General features: G+C 49.6%; 1 protein-coding gene and 1 non-coding gene across 6 annotated transcripts in view; both read right to left on the reverse strand.

Annotated features, from left to right (window-relative positions):
• Positions 1–1387: 1387 nt before the first annotated feature.
• Positions 1388–17059, reverse strand: part of CHD8 (chromodomain helicase DNA binding protein 8) — a 93800-nt gene continuing 78128 nt past the window's right edge. For 4 of the 5 annotated variants that reach the window (XM_040416825.1, XM_040416821.1, XM_040416822.1 and 1 more), the window contains exons 27-38: positions 15820–15946; positions 15507–15579; positions 15361–15412; positions 14309–14510; positions 13957–14165; positions 13334–13846; positions 12502–12632; positions 12216–12416; positions 11949–12056; positions 11563–11709; positions 4582–4695; positions 1388–2476 (exon numbers count right to left, since the gene is read on the reverse strand). In XM_040416825.1, coding sequence (XP_040272759.1) covers positions 2075–2476; positions 4582–4695; positions 11563–11709; positions 11949–12056; positions 12216–12416; positions 12502–12632; positions 13334–13846; positions 13957–14165; positions 14309–14510; positions 15361–15412; positions 15507–15579; positions 15820–15946 — 2279 coding nt within the window. In that variant the 3' untranslated portion in view covers positions 1388–2074. The remainder of the gene's footprint in view (positions 2477–4581; positions 4696–11562; positions 11710–11948; positions 12057–12215; positions 12417–12501; positions 12633–13333; positions 13847–13956; positions 14166–14308; positions 14511–15360; positions 15413–15506; positions 15580–15819; positions 15947–17059) is intronic. The other variant, XM_040416824.1, reaches the window with a different exon arrangement.
• On the reverse strand, positions 15653–15765 carry LOC120992651. The gene has a single exon (XR_005777048.1). It is a non-coding gene; the product is annotated as a small nucleolar RNA U6-53/MBII-28 (small nucleolar RNA).

The raw sequence follows: 17059 nt of genomic DNA on the forward strand, positions 1-17059 counted from the left end.
CCCATCTTCATCCTCTTCTCTTCACCCCTCCTCAGAGTCCAGCAGGGTCACCTCTTCAGCAGCTGGCACCCGAAGTGGCAGGAGGGGGAGGCGTCTTGAAGGATCCAGGTGACCCTTAGGCTGGCGGGGAGCTGGGATGCCCTGGTCCACAATTTCTTCTTGGGGGAGGTCGGGTGGTGAGGGAATCAGACACCAGCCTTGCTCCCAGGGTAGACAGAGGGGCTAGGCACCTCTGTTTCCCCTACCTACAAGGGAAAAAAGAAAAAAAATAACAAAAGGAAGCTGCCCTGTAAGGAGGGAGGTCTGCCTCCTACGACACGAAGCTTAAAACGAATATGCTTTCTCCAGGCTGTAGGGGGTATAGCCGGCAGAGGAAGAGCTAACACTTTTCAGCCTAGTGTCGCATCCTAGTGGCAGCAGAAGCTATACCAATGGTCCTGTGTCCCCCAATGATACGAGCGAGAAATATAGTTCATGTTCCATTTAAGTAGCCTAATTACTTACATGATGGTGAGAAAAAGCGCAAGGTTATCATTTTACTACAGAAAATGTATTAAGTATAAATTACTGGCCATTTATGAAGTTGGAGCAGGAGTGTGATAAAATGCAGTTTACAGACTCCACAGCCATGCCTCCTGGGGCCCTTGCTTACTGTTGGTTAATCCTACTGCAGCCATGAGATGGTAAAACCCCTTTAAATGACGCCATTAAAAAGCACTGATCATTTGTCCATTGGCTCTGAAACTTGCAGTAAAATATTTAGCGTACATGTCTGAGATTCTAGGGCTATACAGCAACTTGTCATGTGACAGAGGATGCTGAAGAATTCATTTGGGTTGCGACCCACAAGGTACAGCAGCTGTTGTATGACCACCAGCAGAAAGCCAAACCTGCTGGGTTTCAGTACAAACACATCCACTACGATTAGCTGTGCTTTAAGGAGAGTTAGGCTGGTATCAGACGATTGCTGGGGTCACATACCATTATATTGATTTATGATGCAATGTAACCCTACAGTTCTGGAATGTATTGGATAACACTGACAGCATTATGTCAGTGTTATCCAGTACATTCCAGACCTCTAAGGGTTACATAGCATCATAAATCAATACAATGCTATGTAACCCAGGCAGTGCTGAAAGTTCATGACGGGCTGCTGTGCTCCGAGTCCAGAGCGTGACACTTGCTCGTCTGAAAGGGGCCTTACATTGCAGTCAGTCTCACACTCAAGTCATTGTGTAGCCTTGGCCTGAATTTGATTTGATGTAAGAGTTTAAACGAGCAGCACAGAGATCTGAAAAGATGAAAGGCAGGGTAAGCCAAGTGGTTCAATATGCAGTAATGATTAATACACCGTACATATTAATTCCACAACACACACATTCTATTAAATCAAGTAATTTATTAATTTCTTATGGATGTCTGAGGAGGCAACGTGAGGGCTGGCTCCTCACATTTCCTGCACCCTACAAAATTCATTTTCTGCTCCTCAGTGTCAGGTCCCGCATGTACACACAAACAGAAAGTGCCCATCCCCTCCCTCATACAGATGTTACACAGATCTAACTCTGCTTTGCAAAGATTTTCTTATGTCCTGTGCAACTTAAGTTGCAGTTATGTGACCGCAACACATCCAATTCATCTTATCCCCATAACAGTGACCTATGGGAGTGATGCACATCAGGGCTGGGTGAATAGTGGAGAACCCCAAAATGGGACAGGGACCTTGCCACCCAGATCCCAAGTGCTTTATTGCACTTTAAGACTGTTCCTCATGTTCCAGAACCTGTTCTGTGCTAGTGTGGTACAAGGCCCCTTCCAGCAAGAGAGTTAATATTAAATAAAAAAAAATAATATATATATATCATTTGTCCTTTGTGATCCAGCGTGAATCCTGCCGCGGGGGATCCTGGGACTAGAAGCTGGAAACTGTTTGGAGTTCTGATAAGGAGAAGGGAGAACAAAAAAACAAAAAAAAACAGGCTACCGATGAGAAAATTGTGAAGGCTCTAAAGAGAGGTTTTGGCCCTGCATCTCTGAGTTGTTCATAGTTCCCACAATGGGAATGGTCTTATCAGGGTCTGTCCAAATCATCGTCACTAGAAGAAGAATTTGCTGGCATCATAGGGTCATCCAGCAAAGAAAAATGTTGTTGTGGGGGCTCATAGCCAGGTAAATCATCTCCATATGTAGGTCCTTGAATTCTGCTTGCAGACGCTGCATGCAGAGAGTGGAAACGGGGTAATCCCATTCCTCCAAGTCCAGACTGGTGTAGGATTCCTCCCCCTGCTGCTCCATACATAGCCCGCAAAGCATTAGCGGGTTCTGGTCTAGGGTCCCGGGTAAAGGAATGAGAAGAGTCCCCAGCTGTGTGCATCACAGGTGGCATTATTATCTTGGAAGGAGGACGTTTCTTCCTCTTTTTAGCAGCTGTGGGAAGATGCTGAGTATCAAATGTAGTCTCTGGAAGAGAAGACTGAAAAGAAAGACATAATGAGCAATGGCACAAGAGTAGGTTCAGACTTGCTTCATCATTACAAGACCAATTTTCAAACACAGGGGGTCATTTGTGATGAGATATACGAGTGGCGTATATCTGGAGCAGTTTCTGTCGCACTTCTTCCCCACTCTTGCCAGGTCTCAAAAAAAATAAATAAAAAAAAAGTGGGCATGGCGTGGGCGGGGAAGGTCAACAGGCCAGTCTCATTGACCATTTTCTATGCCTGTTTTAGCCATAGAAAATGGTCTAAACGTAACACAGCAAGGAAGTGGTCTTACATTTAAAACCGTCGAGGAGTCTGGCGCTTCTACATAACTTCAGAGATCCACCGCCAGGTATAGGGCTTATTAAGACTAGCATCTAAAACGTCGGTCTTAATAAATGTGCCCCATAATTCTTTTTTCTTTAAAAAGATCTGTTCTAAAAGTTTTACAAGATTTTTATTTTGTACTGCAGTCACTGTAACCCTGCAAATGTTTTCTAAAAAAAAGGACCAAAGACAAAAAGATATTCGTAGACAAGTCACACCACAGAAATCTGAATTTTGCAGATCAAAGGCGGAAAGGAAATGTCTATATTATATCAAAATTAGAGGTCTCAAGTAGTAAGAATTAGTGGAGCTTTAATCCAACTCTTCAATCTACTGAGTGTGATACTACAGCATGAGGCTTCTTCACTGGCAGGGGCAGATTGGCCATAGACCTTACAGGGAAGTTTCCCAGTGGGCTGATGGGCCCAAGCCCTTCTTTCTGCCGCTGCCCAGGTACATAATGAGCTCTCAGGGATAACTAAAGCTGTGGGAATCAGGTACTCAAGTCATGGCCCGCATCTCCCCTCCTAAGCCGGCTCCATATCCTAATCAGAGACAACTAGACCACCACAGGGGGACAGCTTTTGGGGCAATATATTTTGCTACACTGTGGGATACGATTCTGATGGGACAGTATTTGGCACTATGGTATTGATGACACTGCCCACTTGTAAGGCTACTTTAGGACCCGCCTATAACATGGGGCCACTTTTTTTTTTTCCAGGGCCACTATGTTCCCAGTCCTCCCCTGCTCACTGGTGAACTTAGAATTCGGTAATCTACTCAGGACCTGTCAGATCTCCCAGTACATCTCAAATTACTGGTTGCCTACTTAGGCTTTAAAAGAGCACTAAATACTAAAAGTTACAGCAAACGCCTCACAAAATCTCCTTTCCTTTGATCCTCACAGTATAATTCCCTAGAACACATGCCACCATCCCTCACAGCTCTGCCTGCACTAGGACCGAAAGATTGTTAAGCCACACCCCCATGGCCAAACCCCACCCATCAGTAGCCTAAAACACAACACAAGGCAGGAAATTAAAGGGGTTGTCCCATCTTGCCGTTTCCATGAAGAGATGGGACTAAGTGCGGCACACAGGTGGATTACTGAAACTGCCGAGCGGGTCGGCACTCCACTGTTTCTGTAACAGCAGTACAGCTTCTTCTGCCACTGTTTACCTAGCTCCCATCCACTGCAATAAGAGTTACGGAAACCGTGCCGGTCCACTCGGCAGTTTCCACAAACCCAGCTACCTGGGGACAGCGCCTAGTCCCATCTTGCCACTGGAAACGGCGAGATGCAACAATCTCTCTAACCAGTTTTTTGTTCTGAGCAGACCTTATTTAAAGGCTATGAACACCTTCGGGGCAATCTATTTTATTTTACGATTACATTTCACACATTTAAGCCATATTCTTATCAGTCTGATAAAAGTTCAGCTATAATGAATGTTTATGTGGTCTCTGATCTCCTGACTGGGCTTCACATGAGCCGTCAGCTGACAGGACTGAGAAGTAATCCTCTGCAAACAAACTGATTATTTTATTTTTAGCCCAAAAATGAGTAAAATGTCATTTAAAAAAAATAATCCTGAAGGTGTCCATAGCGTTTAAGACTGTTTTGTGAGTATACAGATAATCCTACGGGATGGCAAGATAACCCTTTCATCATTAGTATCTAGGTTTAGTGTCCCAGTAAGGTAGAATTACATCCTGCAGACATTTAAATAGTTGAAGATTTTCAGCCCTCAGGGGCTAGCTACTTTACCTTTTTACCATTATGATGGTGAGATTGCTGCACAGTGCCCCCACTTCCAAGCGCTGTTGAGGAAGATTTTGCTTTCTTACTCTTCTTTTTGCGTTTCCTTCGGTCTTCCATATACTGTGGGCAAAAAATGGAGAAGATAAATAAATGATGGATCTTGATAATGAATGACGCGAACAGCATACAAATCGCTTACCAAGTCGTTATATTCGCAGCATGTTTCACATATAGTATTATCTTTGTAGAAGTCCGTATTTGTCGTTGCGGTCAGTTTAGAGTATTTTATATCAGTCCCTGACTAATCTAAAACTGAGGACATGGTAATTATGCACGAGTATTATTTGACATGTTTTTATTCTACAATTTACATTTTCTGACTATTCAGGCTTTTGTCTGCGGTTGTCTAGTATACTTGCATATAAAAATTACAAGAGAAGACAAATTCAAACCAAACCATTCATGTGTTGACACTGGACACATTCATGGTAAATTCTGATGATAATCCACAGCAGAAATCATAGTTTGAATTCCTGCGAAGGATCACCATCAAGTGAACAGATCGGCATACGATCCGCACACGGATTTAGCTCCGCTGAAGTTTAATAAAGATAGACCGGATTTTCTGAGGTATGTGAATGACGCACCATGAGTCCACAACATATGAACATGGTCTTAAAAGGGATCACCAAAGCTAATGTGCAACGAAGAAATTGTGAAGCTGAATCAGGAGATAAGGAGACTTTTGTATTACTTACCAGTAAAGTCTCTTTCTCGCTCTTCCTTGGGGGACACAGGAAACCATGGGTATAGCTCTGCTCCCTAGGAGGCGTGACACTAAGTGAAAGCTGTAAGCCCCTCCTCCATCAGCTATACCCTTCAGCCTGGAGAGAGAGACTACCAGTTGCGTGTCCAAGTAGTGAAAGATAACCACCAACCGGAAAAAAAGAACTGTCAAGCCCCAACGGGGGCAACCAAGCCGGAACCACAACTGTAAACCCAAATGAAGGGTGGGTGCTGTGTCCCCCAAGGAAGAGCGAGAAAGAGACTTTACTGGTAAGTAATACAAAAGTCTCCTTTTCTCGCCCATATTCCTTGGGGGACACAGGAAACCATGGGACGTTCCAGAGCAGTCCCAGAAGGGAGGGACCAGAACAACTAGACCAACACCAGAGGCATCAATCAACTGCCGCCTGCAACACCAGACGGCCTAAAGCAGCGTCAGCCGACGCATGAGTATGCACCCTGTAGAACTTGGTGAAAGTGTGCAAGGAGGACCACGTGGCCGCCTTGCAAATCTGCTCCGTAGAAGCCCGATTCCTCTGAGCCCAGGAAGCTCCGATCGCTCTAGTGGAGTGAGCGGTAACACCAAGGGGCGGAACCTTGCCCTTGGCGAGATAAGCCTCAGTAACAGCCATCTTGACCAAACGGGCGATAGTAACTTTGGACGCCGCCATCCCTCTGTGCGACCCCTCCGGAACCACAAAGAGCGAGTCAGTACGCCTGAAAGAGCTGGTCACCTCCAGGTAAACCTTGAGCGCCCTGACAACGTCCAGGCGATGAAGCTCCCTCTCCCGGGGGTGGGAAGGGGAAGGACACAAAGAGGGGAGAACGATGTCCTCGTTCAGATGAAAGGCGGAGACCACCTTAGGAAGGAAGGAAGGGACCGGACGAAGGACCACCTTGTCCTGGTGGAACACTAGGAAAGGTTCCAGACAGGAGAGTGCAGCCAATTCGGACACCCTCCGAAGAGAGGTGACGGCCACAAGGAAAATAACCTTGCAGGACAGAAGTCGCAAGGAAACCGTCCGCAGAGGCTCGAAAGGAGAAGCCTGGAACGCTGAGAGAACCAGGTTCAGATCCCAGGGCGGTACCGGAGGGCGGTACGGGGGAACCGCGTGAGCCACGCCCTGAAGGAAGGTCTTGACAGGACCAAGGGGGGCCAGTGGGCGCTGAAACAAAATGGACAGCGCAGACACCTGACCCTTCAAAGAACTAAGACCCAGACCTTGGGCGAGTCCGCTCTGCAGGAAGGACAAAACAGTGGGGAGAAAAAAGCGGAGCGGAGGAATCCCCAGATCGGCACAGAACCCCAAATAGGTCCTCCAGGTCCTATAATAGATCCTAGAAGAGGACGGCTTGCGGGCACGGATCATGGTGCGGACGACGTCCGCAGAAAAACCCCTACGTGTCAAGACGGTGGTCTCAACAACCACGCCGTCAAACGTAGGGACCTTAAACGCGGGTGGAAGATCGGTCCCTGAGAGAGAAGATCTTCCCTGGCGGGCAGCGGCCAGGGCGCGTCTGCCAGGAGCAGCATGAGGTCGGCATACCAAGACCGGCGGGGCCAGTCCGGAGCGACCAGAATCACCGAGACGCCCTCCGCCGCGATCTTCCGAAGGACTTTGGGCAGGAGTGGGATGGGAGGGAATATGTACGGACGCGCGAAGCCTCGCCAAGGACGAACGAGGGCGTCGGCTCCGCAAGCTCCCGGATCCCTGGCCCTGGACAGATAGGCGGGGACCTTGTGATTGAACTTGGAGGCCATGAGGTCCACGTCCGGCATGCCCCAACGAAGGCAAATGGCCTCGAATACCTCCGGGTGAAGAGACCACTCGCCGGGGTCGACAGTGGTGCGACTGAGGAAGTCCGCCGCCCAATTGTCCACCCCTGGAATAAAAATTGCCGATAGAGCCAGGACGTGGGCTTCCGCCCAACGGAGAATGCTGGTGACCTCCCGCATCGCTGCAGCGCTGCGAGTGCCCCCCTGGTGGTTTATGTATGCCACGGCCGTGGCGTTGTCCGATTGCACACGAACTGGATGACCCTTCAGCAGATGAGTCCAGTGTCGCAGAGACAGAAGGGCCGCTCTCAGCTCCAGGACATTGATCGAGAGTTTGGACTCCGATGGAGACCAAATGCCCTGGACGGATCGGGGAGGAAACACGCCTCCCCAGCCCAAGAGACTGGCATCGGTTGTAACCACCAACCAGTTGAGCGGCAGAAAGGACCTGCCCAGAAGAGGGGACTGTAACCACCAGCGGAGAGATGACCGCACCGGAGGCGATAGATGGAAGGGATGATCCAGAGACTGCGGCGATTTGTCCCAGGAGGAGAGGATCGCCCGTTGGAGAGGGCGGGAGTGAAACTGCGCAAATGGGATCGCCTCGAAGCAGGCAACCATCTGCCCCAAGACCCGCATGCAGAAGCGGAAGGACGGTCGACGGTGGAGAAGGAGACCCCGAATCGCCCGGCGGAGGGTCAATCGTTTTTCCGAGGGAAGACGTACCTCCGCCGCTCCCGTGTCTAAAAGCATTCCCAGGAAGACCAGTTGTCTGGAGGGGGGAAGGGAGGACTTGGGGAAGTTGATGACCCAACCGAACCTCGCCAGAGTCTCTAGAGTGAGATCCACGCTGGCAACCGCTTGAGAAAGGGACGGAGCCTTGATGAGGATATCGTCCAAGTACGGTAGCAGAAAAACACCCCTGGAACGGAGTAAGGCCAAAACCGGGGCCAGGACCTTGGTGAACACCCGGGGGGCTGTTGCCAGCCCAAAGGGAAGGGCGACAAATTGGAAGTGGAGGTCCCCCACGGCGAATCGGAGGAAGCGATGGTGACACCGGGCTACCGGAACATGGAGGTAGGCATCCTGTATATCGATGGAAGACATGAAGTCTCCCCGCTCCAGGGAAGCCACCGCGGAACGGAGGGACTCCATCCGAAACCGTCGAAGGAGGAGAAAACGGTTGAGCTTTTTGAGGTCCAAAATGGGCCGCACCGAACCTCCCTTCTTGGGAACTACAAAGAGGTTCGAATAGAACCCTTGGAACCTTTCCTCTAGAGGAACGGGGGTAATCACCCCTCTGTCCAGTAAGGCTTGAACAGCCGCGGAGAACGCAGCCGCGCTTTTCGGGTCCCGCGGCGGGCGGGAGTGAAAGAACCGATCTGGAGGGAAGGACGCGAATTCGATTTTGTATCCGGAGGACACAATTTCGAGAGCCCAGGCGTCGGAGACGTGAGCCATCCAGACGTCCCTGAAAAGGAGGAGCCGGCCCCCCACCCGGGTGGGTGGGGGCGCGCCTTCAGGCAGAGGACTGTTTTGCTGCGGGTGTGCGGGCAGCCTGCGGCCTGCGCCAGGAGGGCTGCGCCCGAAAAAACGGCTTCCTACGCTTATCCTGGGGAGGGACTGAAGCGGCAGCTGTGGGGGGAGCCCCAGAGGTCCTGCGGGAGGACCGAAAACGAGATGCACTAGGTCGTCCGCGGGGGACGCCCCTGGCTTGGGGTTGAGGAAGATGGGTGCTTTTACCACCCGTGGCCTCCGAAATAAGCTCGTCTAGGAGGACCCCGAAAAGGCGGGAACCCGCAAACGGTAGCCCCGCCAAGGAACGTTTGGAGGCAGCGTCCGCCTTCCAAACCTTCAGCCAGAGTTCCCTCCTGACAGAAACTGCCAGGGCGGAGGAGCGTGCTATAAGGGCTCCCGCATCAAGGGAGGCCTCACAAACAAAATTCCCGGCCCGAATAATAAGCTGGGCCAAGGAACGTAGGTCCTGGATGGGGACGTCCGAGTCCAACTCCTGCTCCAGCTGCGCACCCCAAGCAGAAATTGCTTTACCTGCCCAAGCAGAGGCAAAAACCAGTCTGAGGGCAGAACCGGAGGCAGCAAAAATGCCCTTGGAAAGGGTCTCCATGCGACGGTCCTCCGCTGACTGAAGAGAGGACCCGTCGGGAACAGGGATGGCCGTGTTCTTTGACAAACGGGCCACAGGGGGGTCCACCTTGGGTGGGGACGACCAGGTGGCCACGACATCGGCCGGAAAAGGATAGCAAATGTCCAGCTTCTTGGGGTTGACAAAACGGGCGTCCGGGCGAGCCCAAGCCTTAGACACCACGGAGGAGAAATCAGAGTGGATTGGAAAAACTTTTGAGGCCTGCCTGGGTCTGATAAAGGAGACGCTAGCTGCGTCAGAGCTAGGGGGGTCATCTTGCACCTTAAAGGTGTCACGAATATCAGAGATGAGTTGACCCATCGCTGAGGCTAGCTTGGATGGCAGGGCCGAGTCCATTTCCAAATCTGAAACCGCCAATTCACCTTCAGAGAGCGAATCCTTTGGAGAGGAGAGGCCCGTCTGAGTGCGCACGTGTGGCGGGGAGAGGGAGGCATCCGAGGAGGAGGCTCGCTCTACTCTAAAACGCTTCTGAGAGTGCCTAGCTCGGGAAGGGTCACTAAGAGAGGGTGAACCCGCCGCAGCGGCAGAAGCGATGGACCCGGAGGGCGCGACAGTAAGAGTGGCGTCCTGCGGGGTAGGCGGCCTGTCTATTAGGCGGCCCACGACATGAGTGAGGCTTTCCACGGCCTAGGACAGGGATCTAGCCCAGTCAGGCGGGTCAGAGGAAGCAGGGAGCGACACAGCGGGCGACTGAGGCTGCGGTGGAGCTCGGCATGCAGGACAGTGCGGATCAGACTGCCCCCGGGGAAAGGCTTCCCTACAAGCGGTACAGGCATGGTACCAAGGCTTGGCAGCTGCAGAAGGGTCTGACATGGTGGAAAAAAAGTTGCACTTAAAGTGGGAGACCCCAGGTGAAAAACGGGGATCACACCCAAGTAACAGTACTGGTGGCACGGAGGGGGTTAACAGTCCTACCAGACCCAGATGATGCAAGCGGCAGACAGCAAGGGCAGCAGACTGAAGGGAGGCTGTGGAGGAGAGGCGGCAGGCACGGAGATGAATAGCTTCAGGATCGGACGGCAGAGAGGGTTCCACGCAGCACCTGAGATGTGGAGCCCGACGAACCAGGAAGTAGCGGAGCGCATGTAGGAAGCTCCGCCCCCCCCCCCCCCCCTTGTCGCGCTGAAGGAGAAGCAGAGCCGCGCGCGCGCGGCAAAATGATTTAACCCCCTAGGTAGATGAAGTGCCGGCCATGAAAAGGTGCCGTTCGCGCCAAGTAAGCGGCCCCCCGCCTGAATGTGACGACTCCTCATACAGCCGTCCCCCTGACTGCCCTGCCGTTGAAGTGGTAATCACCCCCCTAAGAACCACCTTGTCCTGGGTCTGCAACACCAGAACGAAGTCCCCCCCAAATGATGGCCGGTAAAGTTGCCGGCCCAGATATGCCCATGGGGGAGGGGGGGGGGGTTGATGGACACCACGGAGAGATGTAGCAGCGGTGGGAGGGAGGGAAGGGGAGGCTGGAGCAGCCACTCTCACCATACGCTGTCTTCGCCCTCAATCCATCCAGCAGGGTCGCCCCTTCAGCCACTGGCACCGCAGTGGCAGGAAGCCGGGGGAGGGACTTGGCGTGCGGGCGACCCTTGAGCTGGCGGGACGCAGGGGAGCGAGGCTGCCCTGGTCCACCTTGTCTTCTGTGGGGGAGGCGGCAGTGCGGTATTACCGGCACTGGCGCGACTCAACCCCGGGAGAAAACAGAGGGGTCTAGTGCGCCTCTGTTGTCCCTGTAAGTAGAAAAAAAACGAATTAAAAACAACAAATAACGCAAAAAATAAAAAATTATAGGAAAACAACCCTGCCTAAGCAGGGAGTGTCTTGCCTCCTTGGACACTAAGCAAAAACTGGTAGTCTCTCTCTCCAGGCTGAAGGGTATAGCTGATGGAGGAGGGGCTTACAGCTTTCACTTAGTGTCACGCCTCCTAGGGAGCAGAGCTATACCCATGGTTTCCTGTGTCCCCCAAGGAATATGGGCGAGAAACTGAGGACATCATTCCCGAGACTGCGGTTTTCTAATGATAAAGCTCCCATCAACAAACAACTACACATTTTAGAATATAGCAAATGCCCCTGCATTTATAAACCAACAGGAGCAAAAGTGATGCCTGCATGTGGCCTCATATAAAAGGAGAGCACTAGAAGTTGACTAACTCACAATATAAAGTTGGAAAACCCTGCAGCCAAGTCCAAAATTCTCCTCTTTGGACAGCTACAATGAATAAAACATGCATTGATATGGAACATGGAGGAAAAAAAGCCTTACTGCTATAAAGCGGGGATCCACAATGTAGTCCGGGTGTCTATGCAGCCATTCATGCAACTGACAGCGTTTTGGGGCTTCCTCTCCAAGAAGCACCGTGCCATCCCTCTGATTCACAACTGGTATTCGAGCATCCATATCTAGATCCATCTGAAACGTAACGAGTAGATGGTCAGACATGGATCACTACACAACAAATACAGTAGAATTACTAATACCAGATATGGTCCAAGTCAAATCTCTGATTTTAATAATTCCAGAGACCTGCTGGGGGAAACTGTTGTGTGCCGCTTTGGTCCCCTCAATACACGGAATTTCTCAAATCCAAAGCAAGCCGTTCACATTCATATCCTTTTTTCTCTGTGGTTACCATCATGAAAACTACTTACTTGTGCCAGCTTCTTTTTACTTTTCTTCTTATGGACATGCTGTACAGACTCCACTGCTCCATTACCTAGAAGCTTGTGTTTCTGAAACTTGATTTTCAGCCCTTCTTCCTAGAGGAGGAAAGGAAGAATAACGGGTTGGTGGGAGATCATACTTTATGTTAGATATGGCTTTTGGAAACATGTGGTTTCAGGACTGGCTGAGTTGCAGCTGTATACCACCAGTCAAGAGCCAAGAAAGGTGCTGCTACAAGAGATCCATTTACTCACACTTCTGATTTGTACTGTAAATTCCTTTGGGTCAGGTACAGAGCGTATGTGTGTAAAAGAGGCAGGACTCCGTTCTTCTGGTGTCGGAGAGAGGCTGTCAGGACTGTCACTTAGTGGGTCGGTTATTCTTCGTGGTGAAGACCATTTTCCAGTCAACACCGCATTACAAACTTGTTCAATTCGACAGATTAGAACTCGGTCCTATAAACACAGTAGTTATTGCAGATCACTAAATATGATCACCAGGTGCAATGGGCTTTCAAAAGAAGTATTGTCTGGGGGTTACCTTTGGCCATTCTGCACTGTGTGGATTTTCCAGAACCGTCTGAGCACTGTCCTCTGTGTTGAGGTCAGCAGGGGAGGCAGTGAGAGACAAGCGACTTTCTTCATCAAATAAACGAGAATGTGGCAGGCCTGCTAAAAAGAGAACATAACAGAGTAATGACTATGCAACCAATGTTCCTGATTACAAGGAGTTACAGGAATCAATAGCTAGCAGCAATGGTGGATTACAACAGATGTTTGGGTTGGCCCCCCCGGACCTGATGCTGCTAAGGGGCCTATGGCCACACAAAATGCCCAATATTTCTGGGCAAACATTCAGGGCTTGGGGCCCAGATGTTTTGCCCAGTGCCCCGCGTTTGACTACTACAGCAGGGTACAGGTGTCCATAGCTCCCATGCCCACCGTTCAGTCTCATAGGTAATAAGACACTAGGCCTGAAGCCTATGAGGCCGTAGGGAGGCACAGATGTGCATGATGATGTCATCGTGACGGCCCGCATCGGGAACTGGTAACACAGGCCTGCATCACAGTATACCAGTTTTTTTTTCTCGTGGGGCACAAGCATGAGGAACGGCTCCAGGCCTTAGGGCCACTTAATCCACCCCTGGCTATCAGGTGTAACATGTGGGGGAAGATGCCAACAAGTCTATTCTCCTGTAGTGCCAACCACAGGGGAAATAAAGCATTACACAGTTCCCCCTGAAACCAGGTCAGGTTCTCTAAAGTGAGAGATGGTCAGCTGTACTAACAAAAAAGAGAATTCTGTATGCATGTACATTATCTATTAGCACGTTTAATTTTATATTTAACTGACTCTACTTGCATATACTCACCATTAAGTTTGGATAATCTGTTCTCATTCTCATCTGAGGAATCATCTGAACTAGATGATGAAGACGATGAAGAACAAGAGGATCTGCGTGGAGCTGGAGAAGAGCTCACAGATGAGGAAAGCGAAAGCATATGAGGTTGATTAAGTTCTTGGGGAGGCAGCGAAGGAGCAACAGACGTGGGAGTGGATGGGCGGGAGTGATTAGCCACATCCAGAGATTGGAGGTAGCTGAGGCGGCAACTTAAAAACGAAAACGAGGGGTCTGGCATTAACGTGAGATCAGTGCGGCTCAGACCATAGCGAGCTGCTCCTTCAAGTAGTTCTTTATCGTGACGGCCACTTTCCCACCACTCTGGCAGTTCTGAGTCTGGCCGACAAAGAGATAAACGTGCAGGAAGTAAAGGATGGCACAGGGCCTGTTCGCGCACCCTACGCAGGAGGTCTAGACGGAACAAAGCTCGTGAGGCACGTTCTTCTGATATGGGTTCAATGAACAGAGATGGATCTGGTGGTTCTAAAGAAAGGATTTAAATAAACTATGAGACACAGGATACCCTTCTATTTCCCACAACCAGCATTTATACAAAAGGATCTAGAGTTTAAACAAGCACCAGTTTTACTCACCATCTCCTGCGGCTGGTGGCAAACGACACACTTGCCGGCACATTGCCACAAAACCATGAAAATACTTAAGCAGAGAGTCATCTGTTTTCTTGTCCAATCTTGCTAAGCTACGAAATCTATGCCAGTCATAATGTTGTGTGTCTGGATCATATTCCACTCCAAAGCTGGATAGCACACGGAAAAAGTCACAGGCCTCACGCCGTGTCCACCTGTGAAAAGAAAATATACAATAGTACAAAGCTAGGGAAAGGAATGAATACAAGAATAAGTGTAGTGGAAACTACGATAGCTGCTCTCTATACCCATTAGTGGATACAATAAGCCCTTATTGAAAGTCATCTGACGTGCTAACCTTTGTTGCTTCTCTCGACGTGCAATTTCTTTCAGTTTGAAAGCGGCTTCACAACGTTTCCTCCGTTTGTCACCTCTTTCTGCAGCTTCCATCTTTAGTTGTTCACGTTTGTAGCTACGTTGGCAGGCAGTAATAAGGCGACGGAGACGAGCTGTGAGAGCAGACCCTGGTGGCCATAACATGCCACTTGGCATTGGTGTTGCTAAAAGTAAAAGGGCATGAGCGAGTTGAAGAATGTTCGAAACTGACGATGTTAGTTTGCTAATGGTGTACACAGTATTAAGTCCCAACATCTAACCTCAGAAGAGAACACTGAAAGTTGCTCTCATGTTTCACAGTTATTTCTAGGATTCTTTGACCATGCACCTCTCTGAGGTTCTCGAAGGCTACTTTCACACTAGCGTTCGGGGCTCCGCTTGTGAGTTCCGTTTGAAGGCTCTCACAAGCGGCCCCGAACGGATCCGTCCAGCCTTAATGCATTCTGAGTGGATGCGGATCTGCTCAGAATGCATCAGTCTGGCAGCGTTCAGCCTCCGCTCAGCAGGCGGACACCCGAACGCTGCTTGCAGCGTTCGGGTGTCCGTCTGGCCGTGCGGAGGCAAGCGGATCCGTCCAGACTTACAATGAAAGTCAATGGGAACGGATCCGTTTGAAGTTGAAACAATATGGCTCAATTTTCAAACGGATCCGTCCCCCATCGACTTTCAATGTAAAGTCAAAACGGATCCGTTTGCATTATCATAAAAAAAAATAAAAATATATATATATATATATATATATATATAATTTTTTTTTTGTTCATGGTAATGCAAATGGATCCGTTCTGAACGGATCTAAGCGTTTGCATTATAAGTGCGGATCCTACTAGACGGATCCGCACCTAACGCAGGTGTGAAAGTAGCCTTACCTGGCTGAAAAGGTCATTATCAATGAGCCAAGCATAGCAGACAAATCTATTTCTCCGTTTTTTATTTTATTTTGGCAGATAGCAACGCATCATCAGCTAGTGGCGATGGCACAGTGACATTAGGGTACATTTATAATTAACTCACCTTCTTCACCATCAACTACAGATATTTCCTCATCCATCATTAAAGGGTCCATCTACAGAAACACAGCAATTTTACAGAAATAAAAACAAAAAGTAGTAGAAAATGAAGTGAGAAGAGGGAAAGGAGCCCAAGATGGCATAGCCTACCTCATCCTCAGGATCTTTCTGGCCATGTAGTGGTTTGTATTCTGGATCTTCAATATCCCTATCAAAGTCTCCACTGAAGGATTCAGAAGAGTTGCAATAGGTTACTAAACACAGAATATTAAGCATCTGCTTAACCTTATTTCTAGCTGCCTTCAGCACTCACAGATTGAGAAGCGGATTTAACTCACTCGCCCCCAGCACAGGTCCTTCAAGGCCCTGGCTGTTGCGTCGGTATTAGCATGGCAATTCATCACTGACAGCACCATACACTGTTTTGTTCTACCCTTGTTAGATTTTGGCAAACCATTCTCACCTCTCAGGCAATTCAGCAAAGTCTTGTGCATGGTGCTCGGCTGCAATTGCCTGCTCATCTGGTCCTCCCACCTTTTCCAAGAAACAAAGCAGAGGATCAGCACGCATGGTGTTGTACTTCTCATAACCTGCATGGAAAGTAAAGGGGTCACTGAGTGTTGTAGTACGACAGTTCAAGGAACGTACTGCTTAGAGAAAAAAAAGTACAATGTAGTCAGTTATGCACATTTTTGTTCCATTTTAATATCTAATTCAATATGGAAACACATACTACATACAAATGTATTCACTTACTAACATTTTATTTGCCCTAATTAATGCATGTTAGTCCTAGATGATGGGGAAGGAGTTGAATTACTTAAACCTAGGCTGCAGTCTTTGTTCCATCTACATATCAAAAATATTTTTTTATTCGAATATTCTCATTTCAATAGGACATTTAAAGGGGTTCTGCACTATTTAACTGATGATCCTCTGGATAGATCATCAGCATCTGATCGGCGGGGGTCGGACACCCGGGACCCCCGCCGATCAGTTGTTTGAGAAGGCAGCGGCACTCCAGTAGCGCCGCGTCCTTCTCACTGTTTACCGCCGGCCCAGTGACATCACGACTAGTATCAACTAGCGTGGGCGGGGCTAAGCTCCATTCAAGTGAACAGAGCTTAGCCCCGCCCACGCTAGTTGATACTAGTCGTGACGTCAGTGGGCCGGCGGTAAACAGTGAGAAGGACGCGGCGTTACTGGAGTGCCGCTGCCTTCTCAAACAACTGATCGGCGGGGGTCGCGGGGGTCCCGGGTGTCCGACCCCCGCCAATCAGATGCTGATGATCTATCCAGAGGATAGATCATCAGTTAAATGAAAGTGCAGAACCCCTTTAATTAACATGTTATGGGTATGGTTACACTGCAACATTGGTCGAGGCCAGGGTCATAGTGGCATTGCAGTGTAGTGGTCATATCATAGAAATGAACAGGGTTGCAGTGAGAGTTGCAAATGTTACATGACTGTGACCCCTGAGTCCCAAAAAGTACAACAGAGTTGGCTTGTGTGTGATGCAGGGGGCGCAGTCACAGCACACATGCAACTTTCACTGTGACCCATTGATTTCCATGGTATCACCACTACACAGCGATGCTGGACTTAACTCTTTCGTTACCAGCACCGTGCATGTACGGCGCTGGATTAATGTGCAAATATGGCGCCTGCTCACACATGCAGCGGGCGTCATGGCCAGTGGGTC

Source organism: Bufo bufo, chromosome 2, assembly GCF_905171765.1.
Source record: "Bufo bufo chromosome 2, aBufBuf1.1, whole genome shotgun sequence".
In the NCBI taxonomy this organism is placed as follows: Eukaryota; Metazoa; Chordata; class Amphibia; order Anura; family Bufonidae; genus Bufo; species Bufo bufo.